We start from the raw sequence: 22,642 nt of genomic DNA on the forward strand, positions 1-22,642 counted from the left end.
TTATTCAGGCTACCTATTGAAATACTGAAGGTTCCATTGGAAGTCTGCACCTCCATGAGGTTAGCTTAATATTACAGTGCAAGAGCAATAAGCAAGTGGCCTGACTTTATTTTAATGTGTATGATGAAGCCTCCTTCCAGATATGTGCAATCTTGGAGGAAAAAGGAGAAAGCCATGGTTGAACTTTTTCAGAAATGAAATTGCAGGCAGTTAGGGACTTTGATTGAAAGGAGGGCTTTGAATGTTGGGTTATCCTTATTTAGTCTTTAACCTGCAGGGCGGAGGGTAGAAGTGAGATACTTAAAATACAGTAGTCAGAAAAGCAGCATCATGTCAAGTCACATTCCCTGCTTTTATAGAAGTTTCAGGTTCCATTGTAATCTTAAAGTCACTTTCTTAAATGATTTAGGTTCCAGGAGCAAGAGGCATTTAGAAGAGTTTGAAGAAGGGGACCGACCAGACATGAAAAGACAATGCTGTATGAAATGCAGGTGCTCACCCTCTCAGGCACATTCCCTAAGCAATGGAAGAGCAGCTTCTCCAGTCTCTTTACTGAACAGCAGTGGATACATTGATGATGACTTGGATGACACTATCCTGGATCGTTCTGATGAGGAAAAGCCAGATTCTCCCACTGGACTCTCTCGTGAAGCTGAGGATGAGCTCATAGCAGAGGATCTGGAAACCTCCCCTAATTCTGTAGCAGTTGAAGTAAATAGCTGTGAGGATGTGAAGAAGCTATGTGATAGCATGTTAGCTTCTCCTGAATCTGCACAGACTCTGAGGGCTCCAGATGAGGTTGAAGGCACAAAGCCTCTTCCTCAGACTGGTTCTTCAGCCAGCTCAAGTGAGGGTGTTGTTTTCAGGAATTATTCGGAGAAACTAAACAGTGGGAAATACTTGAATAAGAGCTCTCAAAATCAAGCAGAGTTTGGTGCAAATTGTAATGGTCTTAGATTTCCAGAAGCTGGTTCAGACATAGCAGCTTCTTTGAATCTGGAGAAAGAGAGAGATCCGTCTGGAGAAATAGATAAAGAAGTAATAAAAATAGTGACAAATGATTTGTCAATAGGAAGCCAACTAGTGGCTGAACATGAATCATTTGGTGCAGTGGGTGAGCAGTCCTCAGAGAGACATACTTCCCTAAATCACAGGCAGCTCAGAGGCAAGAGTACAAGCAACCCACTGCCTGCCAAAGAATTAGATACTGTTGACTTGCATGGAGAGGCTGCAGTATCCACTTGTGTCAGTGGCCAAAGAGAGGAATGTGTGAGCGTTCCTGATGCTAAAAGCACAAATAGGTCAGAATACCTTCCCTTTCTTCCAGTGATATGCTGTTAGACTTGCTTTCTCAAATCACATGGAGTTTGGCATATTGTATCTTGTTTTTTTTGGCTTTGTACAGGTTATGTATTGAGTTGTTTGGATTAATCTTCAGGATCTGTGGAAATGCATTTGAGGGGCTTGTCTTCTGTCCTTGTGCTTTCCACTAGATGGTGGTGGGCACTGAACTTTTACTGTTTAAGAGGTGCTATGCAGATTCCACGTTCAAGTTGATGACTTCTCCTTTCCTACGTGCTTTAGAAGCAACTAACATTTTTCGGTTTTCTTTTAAATTTCATTTTCCTTCCTTGTTTTTCCTCTCCCCCCCCCCATCCTCCACAAAATCCCAGTTTTTCTCCTTCATGGATGCAAGAATTTTTCCTGTTTGAAATACAGGTAGTCCTCGCTTAACAACCACAATTGGGACTGAGATTTCTGTTGCTAAGCAATGTGGTCGTAAAGTGAGACATCACATGACTGCTTCGCTTAGTGCCCACAATCCTGACACTCCCGGTTGCCATCATTAACCAAGAATTGCAGATCTTTTAGCAGAGGTAGTGCCAGGTAAGGAGTGCGGGGGCCTGGCATAGGCCGCACATGAGTTGAGGGGGTGCTACAGTGTGGCACAAAGCTACAGCTGCTCCCAGAAGCCTCAGCTGCCCCAGCCTGGCCCAGCAGCGCTTAACAACTGTAGGGGCACTGCAACTGCCCCCACCTGCCTATCCCCCCACAATCCTTTTGGCTGCCCTGCACAGTGGCACTTGGTAACATCGATGCTGGGGCTGAAGTAGAGGCCCAGGGCCTTCAGTAGTCTCAGCCAGCTGCCACTGTCTCCAGGCCTCTACTTCAGGTCTAGCGCCGCTGCTGCCACTGAGAAATGCTGCATCAAGCTTCACATTGCCAGCACCACTGCACAAAGCCCCAGTTGCCCCCACCACCCTGCACTCCATAGGTTCTGCCATGCCCAGCTGACCTTTGCCATTTTCCTCCTGCTGCTGACAAGGCATGCCTGGCCTGACCCTACTGTATGCGAGGCAGCTGCTAGTCGCACAAGGCCTTCCCGAGGCTGCTCTCACCGTTCTCCAAGCCGCTCGCTCCGTTCCTTCTCCAAATTGCATGCCCCATTCTCACAATCCTTCAGAAACCTGGTCTTCCCCAGGTCTTGCGAAAACAGGCGTGCTATTCTCTGGAAGACAAGTAGACTGGTCCTGCCTTTGGCTGCTGGGCAGACCAAGCCAACCTTAGCCCTCTGTAGCTGAAGCTTTCAAAAAGTTCCTGGAGTGTGGCACACCAAAAAACTTTAGCTACAGAGGGCTAAGGCTGGCCCAGCCTACCTGGCAGCCAAAGATGGGACTGGTCTACCTGTGCAAAACAGAAGGGAGAGGATCAAAGGGGGGCCTGAGTCTACCTGCCTATTGCAGCCAGAGGACCAAAGTTCCCAGGAGCGGGCTGGTCTACCCATGGGGGAAGAAGAAAAGAAGGAGGGAGGGATGAAAGGAGTGCTGCTTTTTTTTTTCGCAGTGTGAAGCAAAAGCCCAGCCCAGCCCAACCCTGCCTAGGAGCTTTTTGCAAAGGGGCTTTTTGGAACAAGAAAACAGCAAAGGTCAGCTGAGGTGGCAAAGTGCAGGGCAGCAGGGAAACAAGAGGGCAGAGATCGGTGGAGAATAGGTGGGTGGGGGAAGTTGCAGCGCCCCTGCGGTCATAAGTGTGGGCGGCCTGCCAAATTCCTGAATTTTGATCACGTGACCACAGAGGTGCTGCAACAGCTATAACTTGTTATGAACATGGGTCATAAGTCCCATTTTTTTAGCACCGTCATAATTTTGAATGGTCACTTAACAAATGGTTGTTAAATGAGGACTACCTATATGACACAAGATTCTCCCTTTAACAGTCTTCATCCTGCAGAGGGCTAAAAGCTTGTACTTCCTCGAAACCAGTATCTAAGCTTTTCAAGATAACTTGCATATATCTGATGCTAGGCAGTGGTACCAATTACTCATAGCGCTGATTGCTTTGTTTTACAAATTGTGGATGTTATGAAACCATGCCTTGCTGGCCATCTAATGGTGCTATATATATATCTGCTTAGATGAGAGATGACACTGTTCCCTGTCACCAGAAATGGAAGTGACAGGAAAGAGATAACTCCATCTCTTCTAGCTAGAAAGCAGGGCTTAGAAGGTCTTCTGTCCCATGGAGGAACTTTCACTTTAGTCTTACACACGGCCTTCTAGGGTAATCAGTGCTAACCATGAGCCTGCCCTAAAATCTCCCCTGTCTGACCCTTGACAATCCAGGCATTGGGCGGTATCAACTGGCAACCATTCAGAAGACTGAAAGAACATTTATATATGCATGCACACATGTTGGTGGTGATGCTGGAAAAGAGAGACAAATTGGCTGAGGCTAGTTATGGGGCAAGTGCTGCCAGAGTGGGCAGGCGAGATGGTAGGAGGTAACTGGGCTAAAAGCCCCTAGAACTCCTCCCCCAGCGACTGGTAAGGTGCTGAGCAACACCAAAGTGGCCATTATCCATCAGCCACCTTCAGGGTGAAGGTTTGGAGGAGTGGCATGAAAGCACTGACCTCCCAAGGTCTCAATGGGAGCAAGCCCACCAGGCCTGCCTTTACTCCACCAACAGGATGGTGGCAGGAGGGCCAGAGGAAGTTGAATGTGGAGGTGTTTTGGCGGGTACACAGCCTCAAGATACGTATAAGGAAGGTACAAACTGACCTAGTGATGCCCAGTGTGGCGGCTGAGAGATGGGATAAGCTTTGGTTGCACACTGGTTATACATGCAAGGTATAGAAGCGTCAACCATTTTACTCCCTCCACCATTATGCTTTTTCCAAAGCGAAGCTATACATGACCATAGTGATGAAAGAAGACCTTCTACTTTGTTCATAAGGAGTTGGTAACTTCTACTTCCAGAAGCCCATCTAATAAATTTTGTTCCTCCCTATCTTCTGCCTATTCACAGGCAGAAAGTGGCCAGAGAGTGAGGAAGAGGCTACACCATCACGTTTGTCAACCCCTGAGCAGTGTGGAAAGCTCCATTTTCTCTGTGGAATCAAGGTACAACCCATGACAGCCATTCTTCAAGGGCTTCAGGCCAAGGAGAAGATTAGACTGCATAATGTTATCCCACTATCTGCACAAGACATATCAGAGGCTGTTTAATATTGACCTTTTTAAAAAACAAAAAAACTGACATGCTAACCTGGGCCATAACAATTCAGTAGATGGTGTCTGAAGAATCCCAATGGACAGTGGGGAGTTTTTCCTGTTCTGTGCTGACCATGAATGCTAGAGCCCAAATCTTGGATTTCCTTGCCAATATAGTCGGGGGAGTAGACAGAACTAACCAAGGTACCTCCAGCTGTAATGTTTCTCCTATCAATGGAATACCTAACATTGATGAGGTGGTGACAGTCCTAACTTTCAAAATCAGTAGTTCTGAATGAAGAAGAGCTGCTCACAAATCCCAGTAAACAAAGGAGAGCCCACAGTGGACTAGCGTTGGATACCCGAGGCATTGGTGGCACGATGCACCTATGCCTCAGGCATTGGAGATGGACCACAAATTGAAAGTCCGTCTTGGGGAAGAAGTTATTCAGAGAGGTGATCAGATAAGGAAAACATCCTTGCCCACAGCTCTAGTTGTTTTGGACAGATAGGGCTAGGTGTGTGAAGACCAGGAAAACAGGCGAGGACATTGGTGGTGGTGGCTGAGTGAGGCAGGGAAGGGAGAATGCTGGGAAGACTAAGGGCAAGCGGGCCAATGGGTTATGCCTTGCTGTGATACCAGCTGTGGCTGAGTGGAGGGAAGGCAGGTGTGGAGAGCACTGAGTATTAGGTGAGCCGGTGGGATATGCTGTGCTGGGGGCTGTTGAACAGAAAGATAAAGTGCACCAGCCTTGCCCTGCTCACCCTGTTTGAATATTGTTTTGTCTGAAATCCAGGACAATCAAAGTGCTCAAAATGGTTCAGCAGAGTTTCTGGAACAGGAGTGCTTGATTCCAGTTTCAAAAGAAAGTGTTTTTTCCATTTGTCCACACCATTTGGCCAGGAACCCTTAGCTTTCAGATAGGAAACAGACAGGAAAGTGTGCACTGATGTTCTTAGACTCGACAACCAAAGTCCCTATCCAGCAGACCGGTAGAGATTCAGTGTAAAAGTCAAGATTCAATGTAAACGCTGCTCAGCAGGATTCCCTTGCCTCCCAGGTAGGCCTGTAACTACAGAAATTCTGACATGCCTGGAAACACATCTGCCAAAACGGATGGATATTGGAGAGAATTGCCAGGGAGGATATGCACTTGCATTTACTAGAATGAGCTAGAACTTGAAGCAAAAAAAAAAAAATTCTTCTGTCTCCTGCCTCCAAGAGAATCTCAGGATGAAGGGAACATTGAAGCATTTACAGAAGATGGACATGATGAAATGTATACCTAGAAGATGTGACATTTTCCTTATCTTTTTCACTATACCAAAGGAAAACAGAGATTGGAGAGCAATCCTGAATCTCGGGCTTCAGAATAAGTCCATCAGGCATTAACACTTTAAGATGGAAACGGTGGAAGACTTCTTCCTGGACAACTTTCTAGACTTGGTGAATATGTGGGGCTACCTACCTATCCCAGTCACAACTTTCCATCAGAGTTCTCTCAAGTTTGCACAGGAGCAGTTGGTTTCGGTTCAGAGCATTCCCTTTCCGTATGGCATCATCATCCAGATCATCCATTTCAGTGAGGAAGCAGCTCTTCCAGGCCATTTAAGGTCCACCTTATTCTTTAGACAACCTACTCAGCAGAATGTCCTTGAGAGAACAACCTCAGCTTAAAGTTTCTGTAGGAGAATGTGGGAACCACGCGTAGCAGGAGTTCGCTGGCTGTATAAAGAAGTAACAGCCCTAAAGTGGGAGCTGTCAGAAGGAAATGTTTCAAAGAGATGCTGCCCTAAATGGCTTGCTATAAATCTGCTTAGGAACATTTACAGTTTTCACATTTACTTTTTTGCCCTGATTAGGATTAAAGGTACCTTTCTGAAATCTGGGTGGTTCTTAGTTTCTTGAATTTGCCAGCTACATGGACTTAACCGTTTCACTTGTCTCTAGAAACAACCTTGTGACCAGGAGCATGCAGATTTCATCCAAGTGGGCTGTATACCTTTGATCACCATTGAACAGATAATTTTGTTTCCTAAGTGAAGGACTTTGCACCTCCCTCTATTCATAAAGTTACTTTCAGCCCATTTTTCCAACTAAAATTGTTTTAAATTTTATTTCTGGCTGGCTGGCTGGCTGGCTGGCTGGCTGGCTGGCTTATTTATTTATTTATTTATTTATTTATTTCTGTCCCGCCAAATTTTGTCATCTGCAGATTTGATAAGCATTCAGATCATTATTAAAAATATTAAAGGTAGAAGACTTGGAATACTCCTTTGGGCACTACCAAAATGAGATTCTTTACTACAATTTTTGAACCGGATATGTATCCAAATAATTGTTCTTGCCATCTTGTCCATTTTTAACTAACTTACTAATTGGAATCTCGCGATGTATTTTATCAGATGTTTTGCTGAAGTCAAGATACATTATTCAGCATTTCTACAATCAATTAAGGCAATTACCCATTCAAGAAATGAATTAAGAATGGTTTGCCAAGATTTGTTCTTGAAAATCCATGTTGACTTCTGGTAATTAGCACAAGAGTTTGGTCAGGCAAATAACGGTTGCCAACAGGAGTACAATTCATATGCTGATTTAGACCTTTGAAGCTCTGAATAGCTTGGGGTCCAATATCTGTAGGATCACCTGTCATGTAGATCCTACCTATCCGATGCATGTAGATCAGATAGGGGTGTAAGGTCTGCGGGAAAGCAAGAAACTTCTTTATCCGCTACCCTATGGAACAGCCTCCCACCAGAAATCTGGATGGCTGTATCACTACTGAACTTTGGAACACTTAAAAGTAGCTATTCAGATGAAAATTTATCTAAGACTTATTCTCAATTTGTTAAAATATGGTGAGTTAGACAGTTTTAAAAATTATTAGTTTTGTATTTCTATATTACTGTTCCTTTATTTTCATTTTTTTGGACACCATCATGTGTCCTTTTGGAATTTGGCGGCATTTTTTTTAAAGTAAACTACTTCAGTCAGTATCCTGGAATGCAGTTCATATGATCCTGGAGGTTTAAATTCAAGTAAAGACATATTCCCTGAGCACATTTCTGTCAAGCACAAGCTTCAGTCTTGACCCTTCATGATTTCATGGTGGAACACGGTTTTTTTGTTGGAGAAGCCTGAACGAATACTGCTCCGGCTTTTCTTTGTTACCTGTTAGCATTTTCCTTTCTTCATTGAGCAAGTGGTATACTGATATTTTTCCTTTCCCTATTTTGTAGTTTGTTGACGGGCTACATTGAGAGCAAATGTAAAAATTGAATTTTTGACTGAAAATGGAGCACATTTACTCCATTGTCTGTTATTTAGAAAGAGATTTTATGCAATGTCTTGTGAAGCAATGCAGCATTCATGAATACAAATTAGAAGTCTTTAAAAATTTTAGGAATAAAATCATTGCTTTCAGTTATTTTAAAGTAGCAGGAACAACCTCTGTGCAATTATGCCTGCTTGTCTTAGCTTTCAGAACTTTTCTAGTAATTTGTCTTTCCTAGAAGATCATTTATAATACATATGCAGATTGTTATTTTTCCCCTCCTCTCCTAGTCCTGTAAAGCCTAGACGGATATGCATTCAAGAAGCAGAGCTTGAGTCAAGAAAAGAAAGCTACGTCAATGCCGTACTTACCCACGCTAGTTCTGTCCCATTTCTCATAGGTAAGTGTGAAGGTAAAGGGGGAATTGTGGGTTGCAGAAGCATCACTAAGATCAAAGTGCAGATGGGTACATTCCAGGGTTCTTTGCTACCATTTCTGCTGGGAAGAACATTCAGGATGGGATTTGTTCCCGAATGGGTTTCCTCTCTTGCTTCCATTTCATCCGGGCCAGAGATGGGGGTCAGGTGGCATGGAGGCTTGTGTGGCCATTTTTATCAGTCTTCTAATAGAGGTCCAGAAGAAATGTTGCTGCTGTGATAAGCTTACAGTTTGTGGGTGAGTTCACAGAATACACCTAGTTTTATAAGTGAATTAACCATTTTGTGGGTTTGTACGATACATTGAAATGTAAATTAAGCAACAGGTTGGATTCACACAATACACCAAGCTTTATTCTAACCAAACTTTAGCATGTTATATGAGTGCAGTCACTTAGTCTTAACTGATCTTAACCATGTTGAACCATGTTCAGTCAGCGATTGCCTTGTCCTCCTAGGAGGACCTTCTTGCAAAAGTTTACTTGAGGCTGACATCCCACAAAACTATCATGTGGTTGGTTTGACTCCAATTTCTGTAGACCATAGTTGACAAAATTAGTGTAATTTACTATTTATTTTACTTCTATAATTCAGTAATAATTAATACATTTTGTAATTATTGATCATTTCAGTCCCAAAGCTCTGAAAATCGTGTACTAAATTTGTGAAACCAGGCATAGAAGGGCACAGTGGGAGTTTATCCAGGGTCATAAGGCTGAACAGGCGTTAGAACTTAATGTCTCCCTACATTAAAATTCTAGCTACAGGACTGCAGTAGGGTTTTTTGAGGCAAGGTGCCTCCCCCTCTTTAGTTGAACACATTGCATAGCATTTTTATGTCATGTGCCAACTCTCATTATGATTCAGTGTGGACAATATCATGATAGTTTGAGGACAGGGAGACATAAAGGGCATGTCTCATTTGTCAGGCCATTGGGGATTGCATTTTGGTTCCTTCTGAATATCTAAGAACTCCCTAGAGCAGAGTTCCTCAACCTTGGCAACTTTAAGACGGGTGGACTTCAACTCACAGAATTCCCCAGCCAGCTGGCTAGGGAATTCTGGGAGTTGAAGTCCACCCATCTTAAAGTTGCCAAGGTTGAGGAACCCTGCCCTAGAGTTTAAACAGAAAGGACTGAGTTCATTGTAATGGCTTATTTGCTGGTGGATATGGTCCTTTCAGGAAAATAATACTGCAGTACTTGTAATCCTAGTTTCCATTTTTTCCCGCATGTAACAGATGCATCGCTCCTGGAATATTTACCATGTATACATAGGGAATAACTGGTGTAAGTGAAAGAAAAAGTTTAGGATTCTATTCTTTTTCCATTGTGTATCCAGTTTAATACAGAAGAGTCAGAGCGCTGGTACTTCAGTGCCAAGTTGCTCGTGAGCGGTTTATGTGATTACAGCCTATTTGCTTATTAGCACAGACATGCATTATCTAAACTGGCTTCTCTCATAGAATTGGGAATGACTGGAGAGGAAATGGTATTTGTAAGAGAGCCTTCTACAGCTCAAAAGGAGGTGTTTTACACCATGTGAATTCCACATTCCAAGTGTTCCTGTGAGAATACTTTTTCATTGGTGTATACTTTTACCTTAATCTAAGAGTTCTCAAAGTTTGACGAGACCCCTAAAATAATAGATGAATTGGTGCGACTTCTCCCCCATGAATAAAACTAATAATTTCATTGGAGTTAGGCGCGTACAAGAAATTACCACATTTTAAATAATTACATTTTAATCTATGTAATGATAGAACCTTCAACTTTATAAAATAAAACCTTTTCCTTGGAAATAAAAAAGTATCCATAATTTTTAATAAGATAAACGTGTTTAGTTTTGCATGATTTTTCAAAAAGTTTGGGTTTTAGTTTTGAGATAGCAACTCTTAATTTCTCAATCCAATTTATTTTGGATCAATATTTGCTATTAATAGCAGCTATAGAAGAACTTGACTTGACTGCTGGCTTGTCCAGGTACAACAAGAGCAAACTCTAACAGTGATGGCGCACATGCCCTGAAACCTGTGCAACCTAAGCTGGAGCCCTGTCAGAACTTCTTTAGGCTTTAGTTGGATAAGCCAACTGCCTGCCTAGCAGAAGAGAAGGTAGTAGTGCCAACAATTAGCTTTATGTGTCTTAAGTCAGGCTCCAACTTTGCTGTCTGTTTTGCTCGGACTAGCTAGCTGCTGGCTCATCCAGGCAGAGTGGGAGCAAATTCTGATACTGACTTTGGTTTGGGGCATTCAAGCTATACCCTGTAGGTATCTGCTCTAGGCTTTGCTGGGTCAACTGGCTGCCAGCTTGTCTGGACAAAGTGGGAGTGAATTCTAACAGCAATCCAACTTCATTTATTTGGTTGATTTATATAGCCATCCTCTCAAGAATGATTCAAGGTGGCACACAGATAAAATCGCAAAACACTAAGAAGTAAATATTCCGAATATCATAGAACATAAAACAAATTCCACTGAGGCAATTCAACAATGGAACAATCATACCAGAAATCCTCCTGACCTGTGGAAAAAATGGGTCTTCAAAGCCATTCAAAAGGAAGGCAGGATTAGGGCCATTTGGATCTTGGTGGGTGGGAGGGAATGCTATTCCATTGGGTGAGCACAGTGACTTACTCTTTGTCTAAAATGTTATGCTTATATTTAGGGGGAAGGTAACAATCTCATATTTTCGTTGTTTCCTGCATACATAGTATTCATTTGAACATTTATTTAATTACAGTTTAATTTTCCATTTTTTCCCACTGATACCCAGCTGAGAATTTTGAGAATGTTCACAGAAGTCAACATTTAATTAAATCTATTAATCATGTGAAGTTCCCTTTTCAGCACTTAGTTTCATTCTGAAAGAGAGGATCACTCTTATTACATTGGCTAGGTTCATATAACACACTTGGCAAAAACATGGCTGGCTAGTTTCTGCCTCAGTATGTTGTGTCAAACCATCCTTAAAGATTTGGCACAACAAACATCCTCATGGGTTTTCTTCCGTTTCGCTTGGATAAGCCAACATCTTATCCAAGCCAAACAGGATAAGAGTGAGTCTGATGGCAATCCAGCTTTGCTGGGCAAGCTTAGAATCATGTGATGAAGTGACATAAAAACTTGATTAAATAAAGGCTGGCTGGCTGACTGGCTAGGAATGGTATTTAGCAAATCCATTATAAGGCGGGCAGTAACAGAAGCAACCTTACTGAATAACGCTTGATGACAAATATGAATCTATTCCAGCCATTAACCTGGCCTAGACTATACTGAAATCTTTGTGGTGAGTGAAATTTCTAGCATATGTAGGGAATTTTTTAACTTCTCAACAGAATCCACCCCTTTCTGTCTCTCAGCCCTCTCTCTTTTTGAATAATAATGTTATTGCTAAGCTTAAATATGGCTGAAGCAGTCTCTAGGATAGGAATAAGACTTGCAAATCAGGCTTCTAAAGACCTCTATTTTCTTATAGAGCAGAATAAATAATTGAGTAGAGAATTAAGGGAAAAGATCCAGGGACTGTGTGTGTTGTCCTGATATGTTGATGCTGAGCTCACAGGTCCCATAGTTCCCAGCCAACATAGTCATTGTTTATTCCAATGAACAGGAAAGGTGTATTGCTTCCTCACTTCCCTGCCCAGTCCTTTTACTGATCATTATGATTTAGAGGATTTGACTCTCTTCCTAAAGTATCCTGTTAGGTGAATAGTTTTGGTCTAGCTAGTTAATGGAAAGTGGTGCTTAGAGAATGTTGGACTATTTAAGCCGACTAGTGAGAGAGGTCGCGCAGGGGGGCAGAGTGTGATAGTAGTGTAAGGTCTGGTGGGGGGTGGGTCCCAGCTGGCGCTGAGAGCGCGAGCTGGTACGCGGGCAGGATCTTCCCTCATCTGGGAGTGTCTGGTTCTGAATGAGGATGTCTGATTGGGAGGAGGGACCTTTACTCCTGATTAGGGACCCCAAAGGTCCAGGAATGGAAGTACTTGGGCCTGGAACCCCTGGGGACTATGTGGTAGGCTACACTATCAAGGTGGTGACGGGCAGGGGACGATATTGCGGGAGCTGGAGGGCGGGCCATCTTTGGGGAAGACGCCCCCGGTGTGTGTTACCGGTGGCGTGTTCCGGCCCTCCTGGCTTATCCCCAGGCCCTGGTTAGCAGGTTCGTAGGGGCCCTGGTCTTCGGCTGCTGCTGCTTAATGCCAGGTCGGTTAACAACAAGGCCCCCCTCATATGTGACTTGATCACCGAGGAGGGGGAAGACCTGGCATGCATTACCGAAACCTGGCTGGGGCCCGAGGGGGGGTCCCCCTCTCGGAAATGTGCCCAACTGGGTTCATGGTGTAGCACCAGCCGAGATGGCAGGGGAGGAGGGGTGGCTGTTGTCATCTGGGACTCTCTGGTGGCCTTCAGGGGCATGGCTCCCCAAGTTTCTGGCTGTGAGACACTGTTCTTTAGGTTGGGTTCCCGTAAACAGTTGGGAGTTCTGCTACTGTACCAGCCTCCCTGCTGCATGACAGCCTCCCTGCCTGAACTGCTGGAGGCCATCTCGGGGCTGATGGTAGAGTTCCCCAGGCTTATGGTTCTGGGGGACTTCAACCTGCCATCCTTAGGACGGTCCTCAGAGGTGGCTCGGGAGTTCATGGCTACCATGGCAGCCATGGGCCTGTCTCAAATTGTGCGGGACCCAACCTGAGACAGTGGCCACATGCCGTATTTGGTCTTCTTGTTGGAGCAATGGCAAAGTGATCTGAGGCAAGATTTACAGCTTTCCCAGTTGTCAAGGTCAGATCACGTCCTCGTGACCCTGAATTTCTCCTACACCACCCCCCTCTGCAGGGAGGCTGGACCCATGCGATTGGTCTGCCCCTGGTGCCTGATGGACCCGTCAGGGTTTCAGAGGGAGCTGGGGAGTATTCCCATGGATCTGCATGGTCCAGTGGAGGCCTTGGCTGCTGCCTGGAATAGGGAGGCGGCTGGGGCCTTGGACAGGATCGTCCCTATGCGACCTCTCTTGCCACATCAGCCCCGACACTCCCCATGGTTTATGGAGGAGTTGAGGGTGCTGAAGAGGGTTAAGAGATGTCTAGAGCGCCACTGGAGGAAAACAAAGGCCGAATCCGACCGAACACAGGTTAGAGCCGCTATCAAGGCCTACCTTGTGGCAATAAGAGCGGCAAAGCACCTCTATTTCTCCGCCCTTATCGCGTCTGCAGAATGCCACCTGACGGCCCTGTTTAGGATCACTAGGTCCCTCCTTGGTAAGGGGGATGTGGGGGTTCATTTGCAGGGCCGTGCAGAGGAATTTTCAGAGCATCTTCAGGACAAAGTCACTCGGATTCATTCCAAGTTAGACTCCAAGCGTGGGCCAGGGTCCGGGGAGACACTGAGGGACTCTTCTTACCCAGTTATCTGGGAACGGTTTGATCCTGTTGCTCCTGAGGAAGTGGACAGGATCCTGGGGACTGTGAAGGCCACCACTTGCCATCTTGACCCATGCCCCTCCTGGCTGGTGAAAGCAGCTCGGAAGGTGACATGTGGTTGGATCCAGGCGATGGTTACTACATCCTTGCAGGAGGGAGTGTTTCCGGCTGCCTTTAAGGAGGCATTGGGGCACCCCTTCCTCAAGAAACCCTCCCTGGATCCTACTGTACTAGACAATTTCTGTCCAGTCTCCCACCTCCACTTTTTGGGGAAGGTGGTTGAGAAAGTGGTGGCATCACAGCTCCAAAGGGTTCTGGAGGAAACGGATTATCTGGATCCCTTCCAGTCAGGTTTCAGGCCTGGTTATGGAACGGAAACGGCATTGGTCGCATTTATGGATGATCTCCGGCAGGAGCAGGGTGGTGGAAGTGTGACCATCCTTGCTCTCCTTGATCTCTCAGCGGCTTTTGATACCGTCAACCATGGTATCCTATTGGGATGACTCAGGGAATTGGAGGTGGGCAGCATGGTCTTGTGCTGGTTCGCCTCCTTTCTTCAGGGCCAATCCCAATCGGTGTTTAGGGAGCGAGAGGTCCCATCCTTGGCCCCTCCTTTGTGGGGTGCTGCAGGGTTCAGTTCTCTCTCCGCTCCTTTTCAACATCTACATGAAACTGCTGGGTGAGATCATCCAACATCATGGGATGAGGTATCATCAGTATACATCTCCATCCCAGGTGAGGTAAGTGATGCTGTGACCGCCCTTTTGCGGTGCCTCGAGGATGTAAGGGTCTGGATGGGGAACAACAGGCTTCAGCTGAACCTTGGTAAGACGGAGTGGCTGTGGGTTAATGGCTCCTCAGTATCTGGGACTTTGTCATCTTTGGTGCTGGTTGGGGTAGCAGTGCCCCAGACAGACCCGGTGCGTACCAGTCTGCTTCCGGGTCCAATTCATGGTGTTGGTTATCACCTTTAAAGCCTTACATGGCATAGGACCAGGTTACCTAAGGGACCGTCTCTTCCCCATGACTTCAGCCCGTCCCACTTGATCACACAGAGAGGACATGCTTCGGACCCCCACAATAAAAGAACTTCGATTAGCGGGGTCCAGAAGGCGGGCCTTCTCTGCAGTAGCCCCCACTCTCTGGAATATTCTGCCCCCGGAGGTAAGATTGGCTCCCTCACTCCTGGTCTTCCGGAGGGCTTTGAAGACCTGGTTCTGCAGCTTGGCCTGGGGTGGGGAGGGAATACTTCAAGCATGGGGATGGCTAGCCGCATAGAGGCCTGCTGTCTTCCGCCGTAGATCCTTCGTCATCTTGGACTCTCTTCCTCTTTTTTAGTAATGTTTTTAAAATTTTTATGTTTTATGTATTTATATGTATTTATGGTTTTAATGTTTTGTGTGAACTGCCCAGAGTCCCCCATTGGGGGGAGATGGGCGGGGGAGAAATTTAATAAATAAAATAGTGTTGGATTGCAGGTTAGAGGACAGACTGGAAAGAAAAATATCTGATTTTAAGAATCTCTTCTTTATTATGTTTTTAATCAAGCAGCACTTGGAACTTTGTTGGCACTGAGCAGATGTTGTATTCAAAGCCCCTATCTTCTTTTATGCTGTCTCTTGCTTTCTTTTCTCAACTTACATTAAGCATTGTCTCTTATTATATCATTTTTGAAATTAGTTTTTTTGCATGCTGCAAAAGATCAGGGTCTCTCTGTATGCCTTGCTTACATGCATTTAAGCAAACCCTTTTTTAAAAATTCATCATGCTTTAACATTCTATACAATTTTCCTTATGTAAAGTCCCATTCTAATCAAAGGCATCCTAAGTAAAGGAAACCAAATTTGGGTTTTCGCAATAGCTTTGCCAGTTACATTAGTAGAAATATTTGTTGAAACAAGCCCATTAGGATTGCTTCAAATTTGACTTCCTCTCTTCTGTTAGCAAAAAATAGATGCCAAAGTGTTATTAGTAGCAGAATTTCTCTCCTTACTGTACCTGATACAAACTGTAAACTTTTGATTAAACTTCTGCTGTACCAAATTTCAGATTCAGTCCATGAGATGCGCACGCTGGTAGATACGGTCGCTTCCGAATCTAGAAATGGCCACCCAACAGACCTGACAGTAAGGTACTATGCCATCCTTTATGAGACTAAGGGCAGAACCCAGTGGCAAGTTTCTTGGGAAACGGTTTTGCTTAAAACTGAAGCTTTTTACTGTAAAACCTTCCTCGAGAATCAAAAATCCTGTAGCACCTGAAAACTATAAGGTTAATTATTTCAACTTTGAGGAACTAGAATTTATTTCACCAGGTTGGCAAAATATCCTCACTTATACATATTGATGTTTGGGTGGCAGAGGTCACAGCATAGTTGAATAGCGGTGAAATGTGAAATTTATGGATGCCTATGAATTAAAAACACAAATGCTCTTTTTGAGTATTTACTTTCCTGAGGTGAAAGATAATTGAATAAAAGAGAAATTGGGGATGAAAAGAAACTGAGAAGAAAAGAGGATTTTTATAATATAAGAGTGATCAAAGTCTTTGAAAGACAATGTCTTGAAGCATCTATTTGACTCCAAAAAGTCTTTATATCTGAAAAAATCCAGGAGAGGAAGAGGAAGGCTGTTGGTAATGCCCAGGGACCAAGCTGCTGCTGCTGCTCACAGCAAACAGCATCGTCCCTTGACGTGCTAGTTAAATGTTTTTAGAAACAAGCAGCAGAACTTGAACTTGCCTGGAAATTCTTCTCTTTGCCTGGGGAAAAGTTGAATTTGTCACTCATGGAGACTCAGAAGACTCCAGAACTTTCATAAAGGAAACCTTTCTAGTGCAAAAAAACCCAAAACCCTTTCCCTCAAATCCTGATTCTGATTTCCTGATACTTTTTGAATTTTGATTAACATTGTTTTGTTGAAAGTTAATCTGACATACTTCTAATAAAAAATAATAACAATTTACTTGAGGAATTTACTTCTGTGGGTTTAACAATGGCTGTAGCGTGGAGATTACAATATTTGAAATGGGACTGGATAAAGTCAAGGAAGAGAAGGCTACAGGTATTAGGCACAAAAGCGAATAGAAGACAAGATACTGGGGATGGAGCGACTGGTTTCATGCTCTGTTTCTTTATGGTGTCCCAGGTTGTGCAGGGCTCCAGAAAAATCCTGATGAAGAGTGTCTTTGGGGTTGTTGCTTCTTTGTTCCCACATTTTGCACTGACTTTTTTTTTTTTTTTTTTGGTCATATGCCTACCCTATACAGGAACTACGCCAAACGGAGTCAGAGCACAACCCAGAGAGTTAATCTCAACCAGTGGGTTGACCGTAACATGCGCAACATCGGCCGGTTTGATGGAATCCCTGATCACTTTAAGCGCAGCCCGATCCTAAGCTAGAAGACATTTTTATTCGAAGTTGCTCTTTGAATGTTTAGCTGCTGGCAGTTCAATTTATTTAGTGTTTTATGTGTTCCTACTAATGTTAAGGCTAGTTTAATGTTTTTGTTTTTATTACAAATATTTGTTCACTTTGTCCTGGACCTTTTTCACGGCTAAATATTTGTTTTAGAAATTTTGTTTTTTTACTAGTCTATTTGATATTGTACCTTGAATATGTTATAAATGTTTGTTTTAAAATTCTGGGACCTATTACCCTTTTTCCTCTTCTGTGCTTACTAGTTGACTGTCCTGTATGTCCAGATTAATTGCATACCTGCTCCATTTTTAGAGATTTGATGGAAAGTCTAAACACACTGATTTTAGTGTTATACAACGACAGTGAAGAACAATGGCACCAGTTCAGATTTCATAGGCAAACATCTCATGTTCCTTCAGATACAGGACTTTTAATAGAGGCCACTCACACATTCAACTGCTAAGGTTTGAGGTTACAAGTAAATGAAGGAAGTAGCATTGGATGAATTGGAAAATCATTCACCCTTTCTTGAAATGCTCATGTGTATTGGGGATCATCCAGCACAGTTGGTTTTAGAGGATTGCTCACAATGTAGAAGCCTTTTGTTAGGACATCATTCCCTCTAATATCAAAACTGAGTTGTTGCAAGTAAAGTAATGGCTGGTGCATATTTAGGGCAGGTGTGTGTTCATTGCCTCTGCTAGTGAATGTTGTCGCTTAAAGAGGGAGGCTCATCAACCTTAGGCACGTGCTTACATAATGTATTATTTTGCTAAGAAAGCAGGCATTTCTTGCTCTTTCTGTCCTCCAGCCAGCTGTACAACTGAAGTCAAACCCTGGCCTCTCTTGAACTCTATGTGCTTTTACAGGAAACAGTGAAGGATAGAAATAACAGGGGAAAATCCCCATTTCTGTTCTCCAGGTTAATATAGTTGAGAAAAAAATAGATCTCCCCAGTCTTTGAGTAAGTACAGAAGCTTCAAAAGAACAACTCTTGAACGGTTTGCAAAATGGTCTGGTTCTAGAAAGAAAGCAAAAATGACAGTACCTTGTGACAGAAGAGCAGGCATTTATTTTTCTGCTTGTCTCTTTCAAAAGTTCCAGCAAGTGGAGCAGAGGCTTGTTAAACTTAAGCATTTGATGGAGAGTTCCTGGTGTGGTTCTTACCCCTTTATATAGACCAAGACCTATATTGTTCTGTAGCTCACTGTACTTGCCAGAGGAAAACTGCCCTCTTGTTTCTACAGTTTTTTTATTTTTATTTTTGCTTTTGAGTCATTGACGACTCCTGGTGACTGCCTGGACTAGTCCCTGCAGTTTTCTTGGCAAGGTTTTTCAGAAGTGGTTTGCCATTGCCTTCTTCCTAGGGTGAGAGAGTGACTGGCCCAAGGTCACCCAGCTGGCTTTATGCCTAAGGCAGGACTAGAACTCACGGTCTCCCGGTTTCTAGCTTGGTGCCGTATCCACTACACCACACTGGCTCTTTCCCTTCTACAATTTAGAGAAATTTAAAAAGTGAAAAGCTTTTGGCCTTTTTTAGTATTTCCTTATTTCCAGCAGAATTTGGGGAAAATGGTCTACTGCATATGCAAAAAGATTTGGGATAAAACTGGTATCAAGAATAAAGACTGCCTAGATCTTGTGCAGATATACTTGTCCTGTGTATCGCACTTTTTGTAACTCAGAGCATGTTTCCTACTAGTGGTTTAAAAAAAAAACTACAAAAAGTTGATATACAGGATTGCTGGTACATACTTTTTCTCCTGGCTAGAAAGGGACAGTTGCCTGGTTTTTGGTTTATAGCCATACATACAAACTGATTTGTAGCAAGTCTCCTTGGAGAAAGGCAGAAACTTCCTTGATCTTAGTTTATTCAACTATAATAGTTGAAGTAGCTAGTTTGAGTAAACTAACTACTTTCCATGAAAATGAACACTATATTTTAGTGTTATATATGAGATTGGTTGGCAACCAAAGAAGGGAGCAATGGCGATACAATGCTAGAGAGGCATTTGGTGAGAGGAAGGCAAAATGAAAATGTAAGGTCAAGAGAAAGAAGTTACTGGCTTACCCAAGAATGTAATATAATATTAACACAAAGCAACTTGTCTCATTGTGGATGGGGAAGTCTCAAGCAGGAAATAAATAGTTAAATGTACAATCAGTTCTGGAGACCTGAGCATGGTGTGAATCTTCTTGGTCTACTGAAAAAGAAATTTGACAGCTAAGAGAAGGGTGGGCCCACATACAGTTCCCTGCTACCAAAATTATGTGTGGTATATTCACATTCAAATGGAATAATTCTTAACCTTGCTGTTATTCCTCTTATCCTTCACTGAGCTTTCAGTTCAAAAGCTATAACTTCCAGGCTGTCTGCTTCAGATATGCCAAGGCTCTTAATTAAAAATTGAATTTTCCTACAGAAATCCTAAAAATAAGGTGGTTCCTGTCATTGGCTCCAATAGGCAGGACTAAAAGCAATGTTTGCCTGGCTCATGAGTGCAGATCTGTGGAACTCCATCTTTTTTCTCATTCAGTGTCACCGGCTCTTTGAAAGGAGAGGAAAGCACAGCCCTTCCACTGGGCACTTCCAAAACAATTCAAATGGACAGACAGGCACTTTCGTGGCTCAGCCCACAACTGGTGGGAGTCTCAGGAGCTGTAACCTCTGCAAAAGCAGCTTTCCCCCATTTCCTTGGGAACCTCAGCAGGGTGATCACTCTGGTCTTAGCTACAGCAGATCTAGTTAGTGGTGGACTCACCTCTATCCCCAATAGAGATGAGATCCCTGGAGGAACTACCAATGCGAGTTGCTGGCACACACGTTTTTTAGTTCTTGAACATTGGCTTTCAAGGCATGTGCTTGAGGTGTCTGCCGTTTTGCAGTGGTGCCAAAATGATGTGTGGGTTCCTCAAGGGAACCCAAGACCTCTTGGCGGCAGCAGAATTACAGGAGGCCAGGTGGAATTCACTTCTCTCCTTTTTGACAGCTCAGTGCATCACCTTGGGCTCTGCAAATAAATCAGGGACGCTGTCTTTACTGAGTGTGGCTGCTGCGTCCCAGGACTATTGTCCATCTTGGCTGCGGAATGACTTTCTTTCTTTCTTCCCATTCTCATTACTGATCAGGGCTAATGCTGGACTGAAAACTTGGCAGCACCAGCCTGATCTGACCCTACTCCGAAGCAGAGGGAGTATGGCACCTTCTCCCATCACTTAGAGGCAGAGAAAAGGGATACAGTACAGTAATGGTTTGTGAGCATCTGGCCTGAGAGTACAGATTTGTCTCCACAAAACATAAAATCCTTGGTGTAAAGGTTGCATGGTAGACAGGCTGCTTATTTCAAGATGGTACTGTAGTGAAATTTCCTCAGAATATCAAAGGTTAGCACCCATTCTCTCCCCGGTTCTCAGAAGCATGAACACCAAGGGAAGCAAAGAGGGTCAGAAGTTTTCCTTATAGAATTCTAGGGTTGGAAAGGACCTTGGAGGTCATCTAGTCCAGGGTTCCTCAACCTTGGTGACTTGATGTGTGGACTTCAACTTCCCCAGCATATGCTGGCTGGGGAATTCTGGGAGTTGAAGTCCTCACATCTTCAAGTCACCAAGGTTGAGGAACCCTGATCTAGTCCAACCCCCTGCCCACTGCAGGAATCCTCATACTAACCCAAACAAGGGGCTGTCCAATCTTCGTTTGAAACCCTCCAGTGATGGACCCTCCATTACTCTAGGAGCTAGGGTGTTCCACTTCTCCTAATTCTGACAGAGAATTCCCCCTAATTTCAAATGTGGATCTCTCTCTCTGCTAAGCTTCCACTCGCTAGTTCTTTTCAGGACAAAGTGTGAGGAAACCAGTTAGGCCATTAAATCCCGGCCTTTTTCTGAGGAGATCCACTTTTGCCTTCTCGCGCAGAAAAGCAAAGGGCCGTCGGAGCTTCTCTCCTCAACGAACGTTTTCCCGCCTTTTTCGGTCTCCAGGGTCAACAGCCGGCGAGTCTGCTCAGCCCTGTGATTGGCTGCAGGCAACAAGAATGACCAATGAGAGCCCTCTTCCTGCACGAACGTTCTGTTCCCACGCTGCTCCGCTACTTCGAGGGAAGGAGCCAGAGGAGAGAGGAGGCGGCTGGGAGGGTTTGCGAGGAGATAGCGGAGCACGTGTGAAACACCCGGGCAAAGGGAGTGGTTCTCCAAGGCTGCCAATGCAGGAAGGCTGAGCCGCCGCTGGTTCTCCTAAAGGAGAACGGCCCCCAAGGGACCTTGGGGGTCATCTAGTCCAACCCCCAGGGCAGCGCAAGGCGGCTCGATCAGGACCCTCCCTCCCAACCGCAGCCAGAGATTCAGACGGTCTTTCTAGGTTGGCAGGTACCTCTACGGTAAGCCAAAGCGAGAGCGGAGGAGGTCTCTTCACAGCGTGGATGGAAGCACACAGTTCGTCCCGTGGATGAGGGGAGGGGAGGGGAGGGGAGGGGGCGAGGGGTGGGGAGGAGAGAGAAATCAAGACATGCAAGTGAACTAAGAGAACTGGAAAAGGCTGGTACCTTCAACGGGTCGGCCAGATTCGAGGATTTTAGTATTTCAAATCTGCTGCACCTGATCCTTCCCTGATAGGGAATGCCTGATGCCCGTGGTTTGATGAGAAGGGATGGCAGCGATGCTTCTACCCTTAATAACAATTAACCGGGAACCAATCTGAATAAAGAAGGGGAACTGGATGCTGCTGTTTCGTTACACTCGGAGGAAATGCAAAAATTAATTTATTAATTAATAACTTGCATTGATGCAGAACCTCTCTAGCAGTCCAGTTGAAGCCTCAACCACTGCAAGTTAAAAAATTAAGGATCCAACTCTCTAATTTTGAAACTCCAAGCATCCAATCTACTGTATTATTATATTTGGTTCTTATTTTACAATAGTAAGTAATTTAGTGTTGACTTCCTGGTGAATCCTCAGTGGAAGCTGTCTGGCCTCATGGCTCAGCTTGGCTTGAATTTGGCTAGTCTCTCAGAGGTATGGCATGGTTAGATAATAATCTTTATTGCATATTAGGATGAAGCCATTAAAACAGTTGATTGCCATCTGTCAGTGAGGATGCAAATTCTCTCTTATACCCTTGGGCAGTTCAAATTGATTGCCTCATCAATCCCTTGCATTTAAATGGACTCTTTGTATTGCACTTCATAGCCTTGAAACTGATCAGGAAGCTCAGCAGTTGTTGATTGGTTAGTAATTGATATCTCTGTCCTGAGAACTGCTGACACCTAGATTATAAGTAAAGCAAAGCTTAAAGCAGCCTAAAGGCATTTCCCCACTATTGAATTACCAGTTGGCACAAAAAAGTTGCCATAAAATTTTGTTGTCCCCATCGCCTGTCTCTGTCATCTCTGTTCCAAGTCACTTCTGAATCATATTGCTCTGGTTTGTGAGTGAGCTACTCATTACAGGCAAGGTGGGGGGACTTAATCTAATTGTGCAGCTGTCTCTCTTCAGTACTAATATACCTTTATTGTAAGGTTATAGTAACAAAACCTTGCAAGTCTGAAAGCACCTCCCCCCTCCCTTGCCTTTACTTTCCAGAGAACTACGGAGGATCCCTTCT

At 44.2% G+C, this 22,642-nt stretch overlaps 1 protein-coding gene across 4 annotated transcripts in view; it reads left to right on the forward strand.

Annotated features, from left to right (window-relative positions):
* Positions 1–19,257, forward strand: part of S100PBP (S100P binding protein) — a 21,561-nt gene extending 2,304 nt beyond the window's left edge. The window contains exons 2-5 of one of the 4 annotated variants that reach the window (XM_088153827.1): positions 410–1,301; positions 8,060–8,169; positions 15,677–15,758; positions 16,895–19,232. In XM_088153827.1, the coding sequence (XP_088009953.1) occupies positions 410–1,301; positions 8,060–8,169; positions 15,677–15,758; positions 16,895–17,027 (1,217 nt within the window). In that variant the 3' untranslated portion in view covers positions 17,028–19,232. Of the gene's footprint in view, positions 1–93; positions 1,302–8,059; positions 8,170–15,676; positions 15,759–16,894 lie in introns of those variants that run through there. The other 3 variants (XM_088153831.1, XM_007440145.4, XM_088153829.1) reach the window with 3 other exon arrangements.
* Positions 19,258–22,642: the final 3,385 nt, after the last annotated feature.

Source organism: Python bivittatus, unplaced genomic scaffold, assembly GCF_059951505.1.
Source record: "Python bivittatus isolate LINGU-HERP-01145 unplaced genomic scaffold, Pbiv_v1 ctg000040_np1212, whole genome shotgun sequence".
Lineage (NCBI taxonomy): Eukaryota > Metazoa > Chordata > Lepidosauria > Squamata > Pythonidae > Python > Python bivittatus.